This window comes from Ceratina calcarata, unplaced genomic scaffold (genome assembly GCF_001652005.2).
Source record: "Ceratina calcarata isolate Rehan_Ccalc_2016 unplaced genomic scaffold, ASM165200v1 scaffold114, whole genome shotgun sequence".
Lineage (NCBI taxonomy): Eukaryota > Metazoa > Arthropoda > Insecta > Hymenoptera > Apidae > Ceratina > Ceratina calcarata.
In genome coordinates, this window is record NW_017132337.1 from 59,087 (window position 1) to 77,779 (window position 18,693).

Genomic DNA, 18,693 nt, shown 5'->3' on the forward strand with positions numbered 1-18,693 from the left:
ACTGATAAGTTTTTTTTTAGTATAATCCTCAGTTTTGTACATATTTACACAGTGTCATTAGTAACTATATAAACCTACTTGCATTAGATCTTCATATTTAGAATCCTTCTATTGTAGTCTTGTTTTTTTTAATCGACCTCGTAATAGAAAAATTCGATAGAAAAATCACAGAGCAGGACAAAGCTAAGCATAAAAGAATTCTATGGACGATTTCATTTCCAGTGTACGACGATAACAATCACATTGAAACAAATTAGACGATCCCCTGTGTCGTGATACTTAAATTAGCTTTAAACCTCAAATCCTTGATTAGAATATAACGATTTTCTAACTACTACATTAAAAGTATTTAACGTGTATACGTGTTAATGCGCGAATATAAAAAGGAATTGCTCCTTAAAATTAAAAGATTCCTTTCGTTAATACTGTACAAAAAGATGAATAATAATCTTTCAATTTATTAGATTAATACTTTAATATTCTCTCGACAAAAAAATACTATCAACCATCGTTATACACATATTACACGGATAACAACAAAACAAACATATTTACACGATAACAAATAATGGTACTTCATTTTGATTTTAGTCGCAAAAAATTTCCCATCTATGTTCCTCCTTTATAAAATTTATATCTATATATAATATACAAAAATGTGATCTACCGCCGGCGTCCCCGTTCTCTATAAAAAGGCGAAAACCATATGTGAGTTCCAGAACCCAAAGTATTAAAGCTAACAGAATGTTAAGTGAATTTCATTGTTCAGCTTTGAACAGGATATTCCTTCTTATAGAATCATATATGAACGTGATTCGATATATCATCGTAACGATAACTCCGCTCCTTTGCTTTAAATCTATTAAGATTATTAGTTAGACGGATAGAAAATATTTTCCGCTCCTAAAAAGATCGACTTATTTTCAATGGTTCCACGTGTCCTTTAATTGTACATTTCGAGGGTGTACAAACATCGCGATCTTCGTATTTCTATCGCGTTAACAAAGCAAGTTGAGCGGGTGTGGGTGTTCTCAATCGTCGAGTATGTAAAAAATTAATTCAAGTACAGTATGTGTGTCTTGGCTATTCTGCGCTGCTTTATGTAACACTTGAATCAATTCGTTGTCCAAACTGTTCATGTAGATCGGTGGCAATTTCATACCTTCGCTACCAGCCTCGTAACCCACCTGGTGTCATTAGGATTCAATTAGATTTCTATTCTCTCCGAATCTCTTATTCCTACTGATACGGCGCACTTACGTTATCAGGATGGATGGTTGTCCTTACAGCAAGTTTCGTTAACCCAGCGTTCGCTAGCAGATCCAACAGTTTGACTAAAGCTGTACACGTCGCCTTCGCTATGTTCCCTGATAATTTATTTATATCCACCGGGTCGTAAACTCCATTCGGATGATCATCAGACTTTAAATTTAATGAAATAATAATAAAATTAAATTACATGTATACCAGAGAATCACAATCATATTAGTAGTATATTATTCGTGCGAAAGTTCGTGCCCGATTTTCAAAACAGATCTCAACGTAACGCCGGAAACGTACATTGATAATAAATACTTCCGTCCAACGGATAAATCTACTCGTTCCCTTGTAATCGATACCATTATGAACTCTGATCGAAGGGACGCCGTCCATCGGTTGCCCGTCGATGGGACTCTTAACTCTGAAATCAGACAATTAAATATTTGATCCAGAAAACTCATTAATCGATGTCGTGATAAGAATACTCACCCTACGTTAAACTGTACATCGTTCCCGACCCACTTTATATTCACAGTTTCATCTGGCTCGGGTGCACCTTGTCGTCCGCAGCCAATAGAGAAATCTTGCATATTCTTCAACGCCGCCTTTAACGCTTCCATTTTCTCCGGCATTATCTCTACCATCAATCCGTCCTCGACTATGCTCGACTTCGCAGATAGACCCATCGACGATTTTAACGCGCCGTTAATGACGATAAAGCTCGTACCCGTTACTGTGTTCATAGAATTGTTTGAAATTAATCGAAGAGAAAATAGGTTTGACGCCTAATTCGTGGTACATACTCGTTCTCGGATTATTGTTGATGCTTATTGCCTGCGTTTGATAAGTGCTTTCGTCGCCGGTGTTCGTTTGTATGCAAACCAGATGCGAATCGGCGGCGATGCTAAAATTCGAAGCGTACGCTAATACGTGATCATTCGAATTGTTCAATCCTTTGATCACTTGATCGTATCGATTCCTCGGGAACATCACGTCCGTCATTCTATTCCTCAAATGAATGGTAAGACCCCTCACGCCTGGTAACGTATACGCAAAGTTTCGGAAATCTGCTAGAACCTTCATCACCGTGTGTCCTATTTCGAAATACAACGCGTCCCGGAAGCGTACGGAAAATAGCGGGCAAGGATAATAACGGTACTCCGCTCCCAAACGTAGAACCAGGCGCAAAGGGAATACCTTTGCCCATGGAGTTTCCCACCTGAAGAGCGAAGATACATGCTCGAGCAAAAATACAATAAATATAAAGTATGAATTGTAGACTTGAGAAAACGAACCTGTGAACTAAAAGACCGAATAAGTAAGGCGCGGGTGGTAATATGATTTTTTGTAAGCACTGCAATGTCTGGCGTATAAATAAGAATCCCGCGTGTTCACGAGAATCCATAAAATTTCCTCCTTGGTATATCGAGAATCCCAGCTCGGTCACGGTATTCCCTATAGTGGAATTGCAAATTAATGAAATTGTTATTAGATTAGTTAAAAGTAAAAATAAATTACTTAGAGTAAAGTACCTTTGGTAGCTTCGAGGAATAACTGGTTGATAAAAAGGAGGAGATCCTTGGGAACCCGGGTTTCCTCAGGCAGTACTTCGATTAATAGTATAATTTCATCTTGACCAACGCAGTCCAATCCTTTGGACGTTACGTTCCAACATGTCTTATTCACGCAGCAGTTCACTGAAATTAATTAGTTCAATTAAACTTGCGCTCGCTTTTATTAAAGCGAACTTTATCTCATTTCACTTACGAGTTACTATTTTTACGTATGCATACAGATTCCGATTGATCGCAAACATAACAGGCGGCTCACATTCGTTCTTCAGCATTTTGTAAAGGAGATCCTCGTCCGTGACAGCATGATACGATACCTCTGGATTTTTAGAGAAATTATATTTAACAATAAATCGTTTGCGGGATGAGATTCGTTACTCACGTCCTTTGTGTATCGTTACGGTTGGCGGGAGAGCATTAGGATCTTGCGGTACGTAGCTGTCAGTGCTCGGGTCCATACGTGGTAGGTTTTGCTTCTTGATTGATGTACTTGGTACGGAGGAGCCGGGCGTCGGTATCCTCTTGCTCCCTGACTTCCGGTACGGCGGTCTCAAGTCCCAGGACATGTCTAGTTCTGTCAGGTCACAGCCAGGCCTTATTCCTGTGTTTTAGTTAGAGGTGCATAAAACCAAAACAAACAGGAGGGAACGGGTCCGGTGAAAGGGGTGAGATATCTTAAAGGGAAATAAAAAAGTAATAATGCACTTGGACGTAGGAGAGATTCAATTCAACTGAAAAAACCAAAGACACAAGAGCAGGGTGTGTGTGTGTGTGTGTTAAAGAGTAAAGTATTTCAAATCGTCGCATCATTTTTCTCATGTCAATCATTAATCGCCAGAAAGCTCTCTTAACAGTGCAAAGCAAAGTCCTCATGTTCAAGCAAAAGTAAAGTCTTTTCAAATAAAATCAAATTGCAAATCGTTTGTAAGAGATTTTTAAAAGAAGCACATTAACTTGTAAGAAAATCCAACACGCCAATCCATTTTTAGACGCGCATTTCGTTTCTTTTTTATTGCCACAAATCCAAATATCATTACAATATGAAGAGTTCTTTTTACCTACCATCACTGAACATAACAGATTTCGAGATCTCAGGCCGATTTTTCGTGCCGCCCTCCCTTTTAAGGACTCCGACTGGTACCATGACGGTTGGAGGTGGAGGCAGTCCGCCGGCTAACTGTTGCAAGGGTGGTATAGTTGAACAGTACTCCATGGGATTATTTGGATTAGGCTGTCTCCCCTATAACCATTTGTCGAATACTCCGAACATTTACATCTAACTTTTTTATCCAATAAGTACAGATCATGCAAATCAAATAAAGTGTAGCATAGTTTATTGATTAAACTTTGTCAAGGTAGTATCATTGTGCTCTTCTAGTTTGGTTCATAACTCTCTCTCTACAAATTATCTATTAAGATCCTTTCATAATTAAAAAGAACTTTCATTTAAAAAAAAGAAAACTCAAGAGAGTAGTAAAGAATGTACTTCAATGAAATCAAATGCAGAATATCAAGCAGCTATTATCAACAAATGTACAACTTACTCTCTGTATTTACTAGATTTTAACTACTATTAGAAGTTAAAGCAGGCGAGGTAAATTTTCACAAGTAATGCTACTATTCAAACACATGCTTTTACGATGCAAAATAAGTATCTATTGTATGTACAGGGAACACAACGCTGCGAGAAAGTATAAAATTGATTGCTTTATACAAATAAATCATAATAGAACTTCTGTCAGAAATTGTCGAAATTAGTCTCAAATAATAACGTGGAAGTATTCAACAAGTTGTTATAGGTGATCATAAAGCTTAGTATCTAATTTACAAAGTCGAATTTATTGAAATTTACGCTCACGTGTTATATAAATAAAAATGAATTAGTAAAATATATAGTACGATGTATCAAGTATAAAATATTGGTGTGTCTTACAAGGTTCCATTGTAAATGTGCTGTTTTCCATATTACAGATTAAGAAATTGTTTAATTGAACAAAAATTAATTAAGTATACATTGTAAATTCATATGAATTTAACAGCATAATATTTTATGTTGTTATTTTCACAAACAACTGAATAGGATTAATGAAACAAAAGATTTATAAACAGTTGTAGGTAATTCGTTCAATGCTATATCAAAATCAAAGAAACGTGGCAAGCTATGTATACTATTCATTATTGGTATATAAATAGTGATATCGAAGAAAGCTCTGAAAGTGTTACGTTCACGCTAATCAATATGCTTTTGTTAATTCAAAACAGTTTCGGTACTTCATTCGATGCTTTAGAAAATGGGAAAACTTCGTTAAAGAAGAATCGGTGAACACTCAAAGCGCTTTCTCCCTTAGAAGTTTAACTTTTTATTAATGGAATGTACAATCTAAAGAAAATTCAGGACAATCTTTTGTAAAATAGTACTCAACATACCTGAGGTGAATTGATATCATTATTATGTATGCAAGTTGAATAACCAGACGACCATTCCCCCACATTTTGTTCCGTTTCGGCTAGAAAACAAAATACAGGTCCTCCGTACTTTAAGAAGTAGATCGTACAAACCGAGGTAATTACCTTTAGTAAGAAGCTGGTAACAAGGAACGCAGACGCGCGAATCGATGTTCCCTTGGTATTGTAATTTATATTTCATGTTGCAACATTTGTTGCACAACACCTTGCCACATGCACGGCAATGATGTCGCCTTTTCAGTACTGTAAATTTAACATCACAGAGCATGCAGCTGGGCGCGTAGCTATCGGGCACCCAGAACGGCGGTTGCTTCCCCAAAACCGAGCCGGATTCCGATATCGAATTCTCTAAGATATCCGGCGAAGATCCCTGCTCCTCCTTCGTAGCGTCGGCATCCGGCTGTACTTGACTCGACGGTGTGTCGCTTGTAGAACCAAGCGGCTGGTTTTCATTGCTATTGTTCGTTAGAACAATATCCAACGTTTGTGGGCGAACAGGCTTCTCCAATTCATCGCCAGTATCGCATGCATTTGGTCTCGCGGAAATATTTACAGACGTGGACATTACATCATCGTTGCGCTTTGTCTTATCACCGAACACTTTCAGATCAGATGTTATTGCATTTTTCTCTTCGTTATCAATGTCGCAAGCCTTTTTCAATTCGCTAGCCTGATCGGTACTTCCTTCCTCCTCTTTCAGCTCGGTTTTACCGTTATTCAATGATCCCTGATTAATATTTAAACTACTGTACATCGAATGCTCCTGGCTGTCTTTAACACTTTTTACATTAGCCACGCATTCGCCTTCTAACTTTATCTTCTCCTGTCTATCCGCGTTAACTGCATGCGCCAATTTCAATTCTTTGCTACTTAAAGTATTTAAAATATGTTTATCTTCCTTTACTTGATCATCGCGTTGTACATTTTGCTGCTCCGAAGCGTCGTTCAACGTTTCTTCATTTTTTTCCTCGTTTTTACATTCAACTATCGAAACGCTTTCCTCCCTTTCATTTAATTCAGATTCTAGCATATTCGAAGGTTCTATGACGGTACTTGAAAAAATATGAAAACTTTGCTTATTCTCATCCTTTTCATTATGAGAATCATTCTGCGATTTATTCACGATATTCTCCTGTTTATTACAACTTTCTTTTAATTTCTCTTCCTCCTCCAACTCAGTTAAATATTTAGTCAACTCATCTTCTGATATATCACTGATATTACTAAATCCAATCTGTTTCGGATTCGAACTGTTCTCGTGTTCCTTAAATGCATCTGTGTTTTCCTTTCTTGTTTGTTCCTCATTTTCCTTCACCTTATTCTCAGAACTAAAATCTTGAATGGAACCACACTCAAATCTGGAGTCATTTTCTTTAGCTGCATCACAATTATAGTCAATAACGTTCTCATTTTTAATTTCCGTTTTATTATCCAATCCTGTGCAAACTTCCTGTACCTCAATGCTTTTCGGACGCTCCTCACCTTCTAACGATTCGAGATTCGTTACGTTCTTTGCAACGTCTTCCTTTATATTAGATTCATATGGGACAGGTAAAGCTAATGGTAATGGTACTGGCACTGCGACATGTATAGGACCAGACGCTTCTCTAGTTGAATCAGCTACATCAATTATCTGTTTAAGCACTATAATCTTATCGCTATCTTTACTAGTGCTCTGGATTAACTGAGGTACTTCATTCCCATGATAAATGGATTTCGGCTCTAAATTAGATTGTATCTCTTGCTCATCTAACATAGAACGAATACAATCCGAGCTTCCTGGTGGAGTGTTGATGTACTCGTTCAGACTGCTGAAGACGTTGCTAACACTAGGCTTCAGGTTGAATTGATTCAGCTTCTTGTCGTACCTATTGTCAATCTTTGGGCTATTGTTGCCATTCTGTTGTTTCTGCATGTATTTTTGAGATATGTCATTGTAGACGGTCAGTGGGACCTGTTCAGACTCGTACGACGAGATGGACTGTTTATGTATCAACTTGTTATCGTTTGTGCTATCTTCTGGATAAAATTGATTAACATCTGTAGTTTGTATTGTGGTGTTCTCTGCGCTGTGATTGAAATTGTCAGGGATCGCATCGTGTTCACTGACACATTTATTCCTTGTGCTTATCTGCTGTGAATCTTTGGTTCTGTCCACTGGTAATATAACGTCGAATTCCTTATTCGCTTTTTTTGGCTCTATTAGGAGGTAATTATAACTTTTCAATGTTGACGGCTCCAAAGTACATTTGACAGAAGATGATGACGCATTGTTTGTCGAGGGATTCACAGATGCTATTTGCTCTGCACAATCTAGAAAGTGAATACATTGCACTGATAATTATACATAAAATACATAACAAAACTGATTCTATTGTGAGCGTTTGTGCTACCGGGAGATTCAAGTTGCGATCCTTGAACCACATTGAATCACCGATAGATTTGACAGTAAAATGACAGTCTTTTACCTTCATTAAATTCGAAATCGTCCAGAACTTTGTCCAAATCGATAGCGAATTTTTCCATCGCGTCGTTAATGTTGGTCACGGGGAGTGTGAGGTCATTTAATAAGCATTCTCTATCCAACTTCTGATAATGGTAAATACGATTCCATTAATGGTATCCGTCGGAATGGAATGATAATGACGTAATTTTAGAATTTCCCGCTGCACTGTTCGTCGAGCGACAGTCTTTAAACACGAAATCGTCGAACGGTAAACACGTCGTCGCGTTAATCGTGGGGCATTCTACAATTATCTCGAGGAACACTCCCTCACGAGAAACGGGTCATAGCCGCGTAACGATAGAAATTCACTTTGTGCTTAGGTACCTCCGGTTCGTGCATATATCCACGCGAATCGGTTTCCCTTCATTGTCCATGACACCCAGTCATGACACCGAGCGAGGAACTCGGGAATCAAATAACTCCGAGTCACGTTCGATGGAACGGAACGCAAAAATTATGAAAGTAACCATCAATTTTCGACCATCACGTGGATTAATTGACAGCGCGATAAGTACTCGCACATACTCCGTACACTTACGTACACTACTTGCCCATGGAACTGTCATTCTCCGCCTCTGTAACTTAGACCTTATATATACATCATATACTTATATACTATGGAGTGACACTCGCTATATATAAACGTACAGGGGAACTTACTCTAGGAAGAGGACTTACTCCGTCTCATTCCGTCTCAGTTAAGATAGAGATGAAACAGAAATATCTATCTCTGCAACAGTAATTTCGTTTTCATATAAGTCAGTATTATCCACGTAAATAATTTTCCAACGCGCCACTTTTTAAGAACAAATCTTTAGGAGCCTGTTGTTCAACACTTCTCGTTTTACTATAAAAATTATTATAACAACGCACTTGATTCTGTGATGACGCAAACTCACGTGCACTTATTGTTTGCCTGGAGAAGACTTATTCTATCTCGTTTCTGACCTCGGGTAGTAGTTAGGATAGAGATGAGACAGAAATATGTCTCTAGGCAACAGCATGCATGATATATAATTAATTTATTTTCTTGAAAAATATTTAAATGTGCAGTAGCAAAACTTTCATCAACCCCTGATTACCAAAATCAATCTTACTTTCTAAAAAATATTGTCCCTCATTTTCTGGAAAATATTTTGAGTTCATAGATCTATTGTAGTGATTTTTTCCTAATTATGTTTCCCCTAGACTTAAATAAGACCGACACCGACTATAGTGATGGGCACCATCGACTGAAATCTATCGATTTAGTCGATAGTAGCCAACGGTACTTTTAGTCAAATCTCTGATACTATCGACTACATCGAACCAACTTCAGGCGGCTGCTTGAATTATCGACAGAGAGAAAATTACCAGTGATTCCATCGTAACAAGCGTAAGGAGAATGAGCTATTGCTCGACGGTTTTCGTCGACAAGAATTGTACTTCGAAAACAGGCATTAGTCATTTGGTCAAGGAACACGAAATAAAAATGCTAATATTCATTTCCATTAATCCCTTGAACGGAAATGACGAGTCCAGCTCGTCATAAACTTTCCTCTTTTTCAAGTGATGACTGAAAATAAATTGTCGTTCAAGGGGTTAATATATTAATCAGAATTATTCAATATATTTACAATAAATTAGAGATGAATAAATTAGAAACAGAGGAAATTGATTTCAATAGATGTTCATGTAGACAATGTTATGTTTTCGTTTTCCGCTTCGGTAGTTTTACCGAACAAAGTAATGCATGATCGCTGCTTTGGATTATATTTATTCAAGGATCGCGAAATAAAAATTTTAAGATGCATTTCTATTAATTTATTAATCAGAATTATGCATTTCTACAATAAATTAGACTCGAAAATGCGTAATGCGTGATCGATGCTTTAGATCATGTTTGGTCAAGTATAGCGAAATAAGAATGCCAAATTTCGTTTCCATTAATTTCTTAATCAGAATTACACCGACTATTGCCGATTAGTGGGAATCCTCCTTAAGGCGACTGCTGCCCATCTATAGTGTATATGATAAGAACGAAAGGGTTTCTTCCAGTTTCTTCATCCCGAGACCGCGAGCGCAGTAATTAAGTAATTCAACCATCGTAAATTAGGTAAATGGCTATCTGATAAGTGATTAGGTAAATGAAAGGAAGGAGGCGATGATGATGACGATGAAGGTAACAAATGAACTCGTTAAGTGTATATCATTTTTATTTTTAATTCATCTTTCACTAAAAGATCAACATTATATGTAGCGAACTTTCGACGACTGGGAATGTAAATTCTGTATGTGTACATTGTTTTCCTATTTCATCCGTTAAGAATGATCGTTAACTTAGCTCACTTCCTTTATCGTGCTTCCTACAAATAAATCCGAATCCTGTACTAATTGCTCATCTCGTGTCGTTTATCAACTAGCGACCTGCAGCGGAACGAACTTAGTTCGAAGAGAATGTTCCGTTTGTAGAATAAGATCTTGTACAAAAATGACGTCTTTAAGATAATCTACAGGCTCGAAAATGAAATTAAACAAGAGGTATGCCATGGTTGCTTTCAGTTCCAACATGGCGAATTTTTGCCCTGTAGAAATTCAACATCTTTAATTACATTCCCAAATGTTTTTCCTCAATCCGCTTCCTTACCGATACAATTCCTTGGACCGGCGCTGAAAGGTATGTACGAGTACGGGTGTCGTCCATGACAATTTTCAGGCGTGAACCGTTCCGGATCAAAGACATCTGGATTTGGCCAGAATTTCGGGTTTCTATGACTATCGTATATGTACACATTCACTACAGTGTGGGCAGGTACTAGATAATTACCTGAAAAATAGCAAAAGATTCTCGGTTTTTAATAAATCAAAAATAAGAAACTGTAGAAGAGATTTCGACGCGTACTTAACGTCACGTCCTCCTCTGGAGCACGGGATATCAAAGGCACACTTGGATAAAGTCTTAGCGACTCCTTGATGCACATTTCGAGATACGTTAATTTTTGAAGCTCAGTCATACCTAGCTTTCCGTTGCACGATTCCATTATCTCTTTCACCTCAGCTCTGGCTCGACCCTTAGAACGTTATCGTAAAATGTATTAAACGTTTTTTCGTTTATTCTTCGTTTTTCGTTTATTCTTCGTTTGGACAGTTACCTGAATCTGTGGGTGTTCAGCCAAAAGCATTATAGTGAAACATAAGGATGCAGCCGTGGTATCGTGTCCCTGTTGAAAATTGCAAAATTGGATACGAAGTCTGTTTTGATAAAGATAATTTTGTTTCCAAGACGCAAACGCACCTTGAACATAAACGTGTCGACTTCTTCTCTAATGCCTTCGTCGTCTATTAGATTGTGTCGATGAGCCGATAAAAGTAAATCGAGCATGGCAAGCCTTTTTTTGCGAACTGTAAGCAAACAAACATTTAAGTCGTAAGTACCAGTAGTTAAATACGATTAATCGTTTGCATAACGCATTACTGCATGTCATCTCATCAGTCTCTTCGTTCGCATTGCCGTCGAAATCAGCTAGATAGCGACCGTTGGTCTTCTCGTGGTACTCCTTTCGTTCTTTAATGATCTGTAATATGTATATTAGGTCCCATATTGCACCACTGATATTTTAAGTATTCGAAATAAAAATCGTGCCGCAACCTGTTTCGTAAAGCCATGTAATATTTTCAGTAGTCTAGACTGTAGCATCCCTACAGGAGTAAGGAAGAAGACAAAGTCGATGTACAACCATGGTCTAAATAATCTATAAAAAGAAACATCCGAATATCGTTTGCGTACTTTATGATACAGAGGAGAGCGCATTCAAATTCTTTACCTATGCATTATAGTGATTCCCACTTTGTGCACGGCTTTGCGATATTTATATTGAAAGTCTCCTTTATCAATAAGAGACGTCCCCATTGCAGTTTCTAAAGGAAGTATCAAGCAGCTCTTACTACATTCTTTGAGTATTGTCTCTCAGTCAAAAAATTCAATTGACCAACAATTAAGAATACGAATTCATTTTGATTTACCACAAATAATATTCAAAGTGTGCTCGCTGATCAACATCTTCAGATCTTTAACAACAGGCCTTCCTTCGCTCTTTAGTTTTCCGACCAACCGTTCCCCTTCTTGGATGAAAACGTCCGTAAATTCCCGAAGCATATTGAAATGAAAGGCAGGTGTTAGTATCTTCCTGCGAGTCTGCCACTTGCGACCTATATGTAAATCGAACGATAATCGCGCCTGTTTTACTGCATTTTTATTTAGCATATCCCGTATTTATTTGTTTTTGCTTAACAAAAAAACGAGATATACTTCACAGTACATAATTAATAAAAAGTTCATTATCTAGAGTTTAGTCTCCGTATTTTGCGAAAGTATAACATCTCGGAATATTTTAATAGTTGTGAAGATAAACCAAATTCTTAATTATTACATCATTTTCATATCTGCGTATGAAAAATTAAAGATAAGTATATATCTCAGTTGCCGCTGCAAATTGGAATTTCTGTTAGACGTCTTTTAAATATTTTCGAAAGGGAATTACCTGCACTGGTAAGAAGTCCGGTGCTTAACCATGGTAACATTAGTCCATATACAGCATTACTCTTCTGAATGAATCTAGGTTGTCCTATGACTGTCTACGTGATGAAAACAATGAAATGATCACAGGAATTCAGTTTGCAACTAGTCATTGAGACATTAATCATTTTACTGATACATTTATCAATAATACTGGTACAATATTTTTGTATAATTGAATTTTTGCTACCTCGATGTCGTCCGGATGGCGAATATTTATGTAAGCTTCCCAACCGTTCCAGAACTTGAATATGGGATAGTACTGCTTGTTCAGTTTCCTTAAATGCTCCCATAACTTAGCTGCAATGGTCCGAACAAATTGAAAAGTTGCGAGATGCGACTTGAATATTCTTTTTTACACGTATTCGTTAATGCAAACGTATCTTACATGGTGAAATGCAAAAATCTAGAAGGTCTCCAAAAATGGGCAGAGGCTGTGGGCCAGGTATCAAGTTAATTACCCTCCCATATTTACCGAAATGCAGCAGGTAGTAATGAAAACAGATCGCGAGAAGTATTAGCAATAAAATCGTGGTAATCATTTCTTGAGTTTTCTTTATATTTCTTTATAGCTTTCGGAGAATTCACGAACACTCGAATGAATAAGGCGCTATTTAAAAGTAGATAATTGTTCACAAAATACGTCAACTGTTTAAGTGCTTCATGAACTTTCAACTCTTCGGTCACCTTATATGTTAAAACGAAAAAATTAATTAATAAAATAGATTATTAAGAAGAGCACGATTTCGAATATTATTAAATGTCAACGGACACTTGTTTCTCTACCCGTGTACGAAATTAATGTTGTCTGCCAGAGCGAATATAAGTATTTATACTGAAGTAAATTTCGAAACTCTGCGTAGATTTAAATATTGTTATGACGGATAGATTTGAAGCAAAAACTGATTAGATAAGAGTTAACACTGCTGAGCCGTTTCCTGTTAATTCGTAAATATACATAATATAATAATTATAATTATCTGAGTCTGCTACTTTCTAGATACCGTCGTCGCACAGTGCTAGCTGGTCCTCTTTTTTAATTAATTATATAATCATAATAACATACTATGTGAAGATAACTACGCACATTATTTAAGGAGGTTCTACCGATACATAGCTAGTCAAAGCTGTACTGCTGTCTGATAGCTAGCGGCGTGTGCTTGACTTCCGTAGTCCGACTCGAAAATTTGACAACACCGCGCTGTATGTTATTATACGTATACTCTGTATTGTGACTGACTGCTGAGCTGAGTGAGAGAGATAGCGTATGCCCGAGTATGCGTCTACGGAGTGCGACGTAGTCAAATCTTCTGAAGTTCAATCCTCGATGAAAATCATACTCTCTTATTTATTTTTAATAATTGTTCTAAGCTCTGAACTACATTCTTCGAAGCAGCTATATCTTCTTTATTTACTTCTCTATCACTACAAATTTTTTCAAAGTAATCTCAATGTTTGTTCATTAGATATTACGAAAATAACGTGTCTTTCCATAAGAGTCAATGTAAAAATTGGAAAAGTGTAATAATTTATTTCTCAGTTTTGGAGCTCTGAAACTTCACCAAAATTTGACTGTACCTTTATGAAGGTATTATTGACGAGTGTGTAAATTTACATCAACTTCTGAATGTTTAATCCATTAGCGGTAGAACCTCCTTAAGTTAAGAAAGTAAAGACATAGCAGTGCATGTTTTCTTTGGCCTGATAAGTAGCCTTCGTCGGAAAGTACTTTCACAGAATCCGACAGCATATAAATAGTCTCTTACTACATATAAGAATGTTTTTCGATTTACGATTGATTTGTCTATACATATTTCTACTTCCAATTTCATGTTGTATAATTGTTTAATACCATACATATGTATAGCTGCTGCATGCCTGCAGAAATGATGAATACGATTGCTTCGCAGAACGGTGGGAGAATCGTGATTATGAAATAATCTTAAACCATTGATAAGTTGCAAGAAGTACAATTATATTAACAAAACAACTTCAAATTGTCGAATTTACGTGTACATAAGGATACACGGTAATCGACGGGCATGTTGCTACCTGACGGCTCCTTGTCTTCGGGCCGCTCCGCGCTTCTTCACTTCCAATACTTAAGTGTCCTTATTTTCACACAAAGTAAAGAGAAAAAAACATCGTGTAGCTTTTAAGAATTTCTATTCTATGTATGCCACATCTGCAGAAGACATAACTATAATTAAATAATTCTATGATCGTAAATTAGGTAAACGACTAACCGATAAGCGATTAGGTAAAGGAGAGGAAGGAGGCGACGATGACGATGATGAAGGTAAGAAAATAACTCGTTAATTGTGTATCGTTTTTATTCTTAATTCATTTTTTAGTGCGTGATTAACATTTTATCTAGCAAACTATCTGCTCAGAATATAAATTTTGTATCTGTACATTATAATCCTACTTCATCTATTAAAAATGATCGTCAACTTAACTCTCTTCACATTATTCGTCTATTAGAAATGACCGTCAACTTAACTCTTTTATCATGTCCTTACAAATAAAACGAATCAACCAAATCCGAATCCTGTACTAAATACTCATTTCGTGACGTTTATCAACTAGCAACCTGCAGCGGAACGAACTTAGTTCGCAGAGAATGTTCCGTTTGTAAAACAAGGTCTGGTAAAAGAATGACGTCTTTAAGATAGTCTATGGGCTCGAAAATGAAATTAAACAAGAGGTATGCCATGGTTGCTTTCAGTTCCAACATGGCGAATTTTTGCCCTGTAGAAATTCAACTTTTTTAACTACATTCCCGAATGTTTTTCTTAATCAGTTTCCTTACCGATACAGTTCCTTGGGCCGGCGCTGAAAGGTATGTACGAGTACGGGTGTCGTCCACGACAATTTTCAGGCGTGAACCGTTCCGGATCAAAGACGTCCGGGTTTGGCCAGAACGTCGGGTCTCTGTGAGTATCGTATATGTGCACGGACACTGTACTGTGAGCAGGTACTAGATAATTACCTAAAAATAGCACAAGATTCGCGGTTATCTAATAAACCGAAAATAAGAAACTGTAGAAGAGATTTCGACGCGTACTTAACGTCACGTCCTCCTCTGGAGCACGGGATATCAAAGGCACACTTGGATAAAGTCTTAGCGACTCCTTGATGCACATTTCGAGATACGGTAATTTTTGAAGATCAGACATACTTAGCTTCCCGTTGCTCGCTTCCATTACCTCTTTCACCTCAGTTCTGGCTCGATCCTGAGAACGTTGTCGCGAAATGGATTAAACGTTTCCCTTTATACTCCGTTTGAGAAGTTACCTGAATCTGTGAATGTTCAGCCAAAAGCATTATAGTGAAACAAATGGATATAGCCGTAGTATCGTGTCCCTGTTGAAAATTGCAAAAGTAGAATACAAAGTCTATTGTGATAAAGATAATTTTGTTTGAAAGGCGCAAACGCACTCTGAACATAAACGTATCGACTTCTTCTCTAATGCCTTCGTCGTCTATTAGATTGTGTCGATGAGCCGATAAAAGTAAATCGAGCATGGCAAGCCTCTTTTTGCGAACTGTAAGCAAACAAACATTTAAGTCGTAAGTACCAGTAGTTAAATACGATTAATCGTTTGCATAACGCACTACTGCATGTCATGTCATCAGTTTCTTCGTTCGCATTGCCGTCCAAATCAGCTAGATATCGTACGTTGGTTTTATCGTGGTACTCCTTTCGTTCTTTAATGATCTGTAATATATTAGGTCCCATATTGCACCACTGATATTTTAAGTATTCGAAATAAAAATCATGCCGCTACCTGTTTCGTAAAACCATGTAATATTTTGAGTAGTCTAGACTGTAGCATCCCTACAGGAGTAAGGAAGAAGACAAAGTCGATGCACAACCATGGTCTAAATAATCTATAAATAGAGACATCCGAATATCGTTTGCGTACTTTATGGTACACAAGAGAGCGCATTCACATTCTTTACCTATACAGCATACTGTTTCCCACATCGTGCACGGCTTTGCGATATTTAAATTGAAAGTCTCCTTTATCAATAAGAGACGTTCCCATTGCAGTTTCTAAAGGAAGTATCAAGCAGCTGTTACTACATTCTTCGAGTATTGTCTCTCAGTCAAAAAATTCAATTGACCAACAATTAAGAATACGAATTCATTTTGATTTACCACAAATAATATTCAAAGTGTGCTCGCTGATCAACATCTTCAGATCTTTAACAACAGGCCTTCCTTCGCTCTTTAGTTTTCCGACCAACCGTTCCCCTTCTTGGATGAAAACGTCCGTAAATTCCCGGAGCATATTGAAGTGAAAGGCAGGAGTTAGTATCTTCCTGCGAGTCTGCCACTTGCGATCTATATGTAAATCGAACGATAATCGCGCCTCTTTTATTGCATTTTTATTTAGCATATCCCGTATTTATTTGTTTTCGCTTAACAAAAAAACGAGAGATAGTTCATGTTACATAATGAACAAAATGTTCGTTGTCTAGAATCTAGTCTCCGTATCTTGCGAAATTATAATATATCGGAATATTTTAACAGTTGTATAGACTAAACAAATTCGCAGTCAATACATGATGTTTATACTGCGTATGAAAAATGAAAAATAAGTATACTATATCTAACTAGCCGCTGCGAATTGTAATTTCGATTACACGTCTGTGGTTTAGCGTATTTTTAAATATTTTCTAAGGGGAATTACCTGTACTGGTAAGAAGTCCGGTGCCGAACCATGGTAACATTATTCTATAAATAGTATTGCTCTTGTGAAGGAATCTGGATTGTCCTATGACTATCTGGGTGATGAAAACAATGAAAGGAATTCAGTTTGCAATTAGCCATTGAGAGATTAATGATTTTACTGATACGTCTGTTAATAATCCCGGTTCAACATTTTCATATGATCGAATTACTGCTACCTCAATGTCATCCGGATGACGGATATTTATAAAAGCTTCCCAAAGCCCCCAGAGCCTGGATATGGGATAGTACTGGTTGTTCAGTTTCCTTATATCCTTCCATAGCTCAGCTGCAATGGCCCGAACAAATTGAATAGCTGCGAGATCCAACTTGAATATGTTTTTAATACGCATTCGTTAATGCTATCGTACTTTACCTAGTGAAACGTGAAAAAATAGAAGGTTTCCAAAAATCAGCTTAGGCTGTGGGCCCGGTATCAAGTTAATTATTTTCCCATATTTTCCGAAATGCAGCAGGTAGTAATGTAAACAGATCGCGAGAAGTACTAACAATAGAATCGTGGTAATCATTTCTTCAGTTTTCTTTATATTTTTTTATAGCTTTTGGAGAATTCACGATCACTCGAATGAATAAGGCGCTATTTAAAAGTAGAGAGTTGTTCACAAAATACGTCAACTGTTTAAGTGCTTCATGAACTTTCCACTCTTCGGATAACTTGTATGTTAGAACGAAGAAATTAATTAATAAAATAGATTATGAAAGAGAGTACTGCTTCGAATATTATTAAATGTCAACGAATACTTGTGTCTCTGCCCGTATGCAGAAATTAATGTTAGCTGTCAGAGCTTATATATTTGCACACTGAAGTGAATTTCAAAACTTTGCGAGGATATAAATATTGTTATCGCAAATGAAGCACGCAATTGGAAGCAGACTCTCAATACAATATAAACGCAACTCTGATGAAATGACTGAACTTCACTTTATGGATTGGTAACCGTCTGGCGGACAGAGATAGAAGAAGATCTTCAGCCTTGACTTGATATTTTATTTTAGATGTTTAGATGAACTTATAACGAAAGATTGAACAAATTTCTATTAATTTTTTGTGCGCACGAGATTAATAATTGTAATTATCTGTGGAAATCCTGCTTACACTAATGATATTTTCTTGATACGGTCGACACCCAGGGCTAGCTAGTACATCATCATAATGCATGGACATACTATGTAAACATAAATACATACATTGATGCGTAATGAAGAGTAGACATAAAAGTGCATTTTTTTAAAGGCCTGATAAGTAGCTTCCGTTGGAAAATATTTTCACAGAATCTGACAGGATATAAATAGTCTCTTACTACATATAAGAATGTTCTTCGATTTACGATTAATTTTTCTATATTTCTGCCTCCAATTTCATGTGGTATAATTATTTAATATTATGCGTAGGTGCCTGACATAATTATTACACTCCGACAATATTAAGGCAAATCAAAGATCCCTTTGAATTGCTGTACTTTAGTTTTTGTCTTCTATTGTAGTTTTTAGTATGTACTTTCTTCAATGAACATCATACTACAATTTAAATTTAACACTCAAGTTAATATTGACATAGTTTAAGGATGTATTGGCT

The 18,693-nt window shown here is 36.9% G+C and overlaps 3 protein-coding genes across 17 annotated transcripts; all 3 read right to left on the reverse strand.

Annotated features, from left to right (window-relative positions):
• Positions 1-5: 5 nt before the first annotated feature.
• Sara (Smad anchor for receptor activation) lies at positions 6-8,766 on the reverse strand. 10 transcript variants are annotated; one of them, XM_026811771.1, is made up of 16 exons: positions 8,677-8,750; positions 8,464-8,533; positions 8,128-8,378; positions 7,766-7,886; positions 5,403-7,610; positions 5,259-5,338; positions 3,894-4,071; positions 3,214-3,432; positions 3,028-3,150; positions 2,793-2,957; positions 2,556-2,715; positions 2,064-2,479; positions 1,750-1,993; positions 1,561-1,681; positions 1,261-1,422; positions 6-1,187 (listed from the first exon to the last, which is right to left on the reverse strand). In XM_026811771.1, the coding sequence occupies exons 3-16, from the start codon at positions 8,140-8,142 to the stop codon at positions 1,032-1,034; spliced, it is 4,368 nt and encodes a 1,455-aa protein (XP_026667572.1). In that variant the 5' UTR covers positions 8,143-8,378; positions 8,464-8,533; positions 8,677-8,750; the 3' UTR covers positions 6-1,031. The 10 variants fall into 10 exon arrangements, with proteins under 10 accessions (XP_026667572.1, XP_026667576.1, XP_026667574.1 ...); XM_026811775.1 differs by having other exon boundaries at positions 8,128-8,384; XM_026811773.1 differs by having other exon boundaries at positions 8,128-8,391.
• A 1,214-nt stretch (positions 8,767-9,980) lies between these two features.
• On the reverse strand, positions 9,981-13,368 carry LOC113464078 (cytochrome P450 4C1-like). Of its 4 annotated transcripts, none has more exons than XM_026811927.1 (13): positions 13,352-13,368; positions 12,747-13,045; positions 12,549-12,658; positions 12,324-12,417; positions 11,806-11,991; positions 11,607-11,700; positions 11,432-11,534; positions 11,258-11,357; positions 11,078-11,184; positions 10,935-11,003; positions 10,685-10,853; positions 10,430-10,609; positions 9,981-10,367 (listed from the first exon to the last, which is right to left on the reverse strand). In XM_026811927.1, exons 2-13 carry the CDS (start codon positions 12,898-12,900, stop codon positions 10,198-10,200), a joined length of 1,536 nt encoding a protein of 511 aa, XP_026667728.1. In that variant the 5' UTR covers positions 12,901-13,045; positions 13,352-13,368; the 3' UTR covers positions 9,981-10,197. The 4 variants fall into 4 exon arrangements, with proteins under 4 accessions (XP_026667728.1, XP_026667717.1, XP_026667732.1 ...); XM_026811916.1 differs by lacking the exon at positions 13,352-13,368 and adding an exon at positions 13,131-13,345; XM_026811931.1 differs by lacking the exon at positions 13,352-13,368 and having other exon boundaries at positions 10,799-10,853; positions 12,747-13,345.
• Positions 13,369-14,673: 1,305 nt separating this feature from the next.
• LOC108622758 (cytochrome P450 4C1) lies at positions 14,674-17,956 on the reverse strand. Of its 3 annotated transcripts, none has more exons than XM_026811750.1 (12): positions 17,468-17,535; positions 17,276-17,385; positions 17,059-17,152; positions 16,524-16,709; positions 16,325-16,418; positions 16,150-16,252; positions 15,977-16,079; positions 15,800-15,906; positions 15,656-15,724; positions 15,426-15,594; positions 15,171-15,350; positions 14,674-15,109 (listed from the first exon to the last, which is right to left on the reverse strand). In XM_026811750.1, the coding sequence occupies exons 3-12, from the start codon at positions 17,096-17,098 to the stop codon at positions 14,940-14,942; spliced, it is 1,221 nt and encodes a 406-aa protein (XP_026667551.1). In that variant the 5' UTR covers positions 17,099-17,152; positions 17,276-17,385; positions 17,468-17,535; the 3' UTR covers positions 14,674-14,939. The 3 variants fall into 3 exon arrangements, with proteins under 3 accessions (XP_026667551.1, NP_001352264.1, XP_026667550.1); NM_001365335.1 differs by having other exon boundaries at positions 14,833-15,109; positions 17,473-17,855; XM_026811749.1 differs by having other exon boundaries at positions 14,983-15,123; positions 17,473-17,956.
• Between the last annotated feature and the right edge of the window lie 737 nt (positions 17,957-18,693).

What these genes read in the sequence shown, in the direction of transcription:
- Sara (XM_018021094.2), bottom strand. An exon ending in ATGATATCAATTCACCTCAG is followed by an intron (nt 4,072 to 5,258) that starts GTATGTTGAGTA and finishes AAATGGTTATAG; the next exon opens with GGGAGACAGCCTAATCCAAA. An exon ending in CAACCATCCATCCTGATAAC is followed by an intron (nt 1,188 to 1,260) that starts GTAAGTGCGCCG and finishes TAATGACACCAG; the next exon opens with GTGGGTTACGAGGCTGGTAG.
- LOC113464078 (XM_026811927.1), bottom strand. Translation starts at nt 12,900, where the DNA reads ATGATTACCACGATTTTATTGCTAATACTTCTCGCGATCTGTTTTCAT. An exon ending in CACTTTGAATATTATTTGTG is followed by an intron (nt 11,701 to 11,805) that starts GTAAATCAAAAT and finishes TACTTCCTTTAG; the next exon opens with AAACTGCAATGGGGACGTCT. An exon ending in GGAATCACTATAATGCATAG is followed by an intron (nt 11,535 to 11,606) that starts GTAAAGAATTTG and finishes TTCTTTTTATAG; the next exon opens with ATTATTTAGACCATGGTTGT.
- LOC108622758 (NM_001365335.1), bottom strand. Translation starts at nt 17,626, where the DNA reads ATGATTACCACGATTCTATTGTTAGTACTTCTCGCGATCTGTTTACAT. An exon ending in TACATGGTTTTACGAAACAG is followed by an intron (nt 16,080 to 16,149) that starts GTAGCGGCATGA and finishes AATATATTACAG; the next exon opens with ATCATTAAAGAACGAAAGGA. An exon ending in AGAGGAGGACGTGACGTTAA is followed by an intron (nt 15,351 to 15,425) that starts GTACGCGTCGAA and finishes TGCTATTTTTAG; the next exon opens with GTAATTATCTAGTACCTGCT.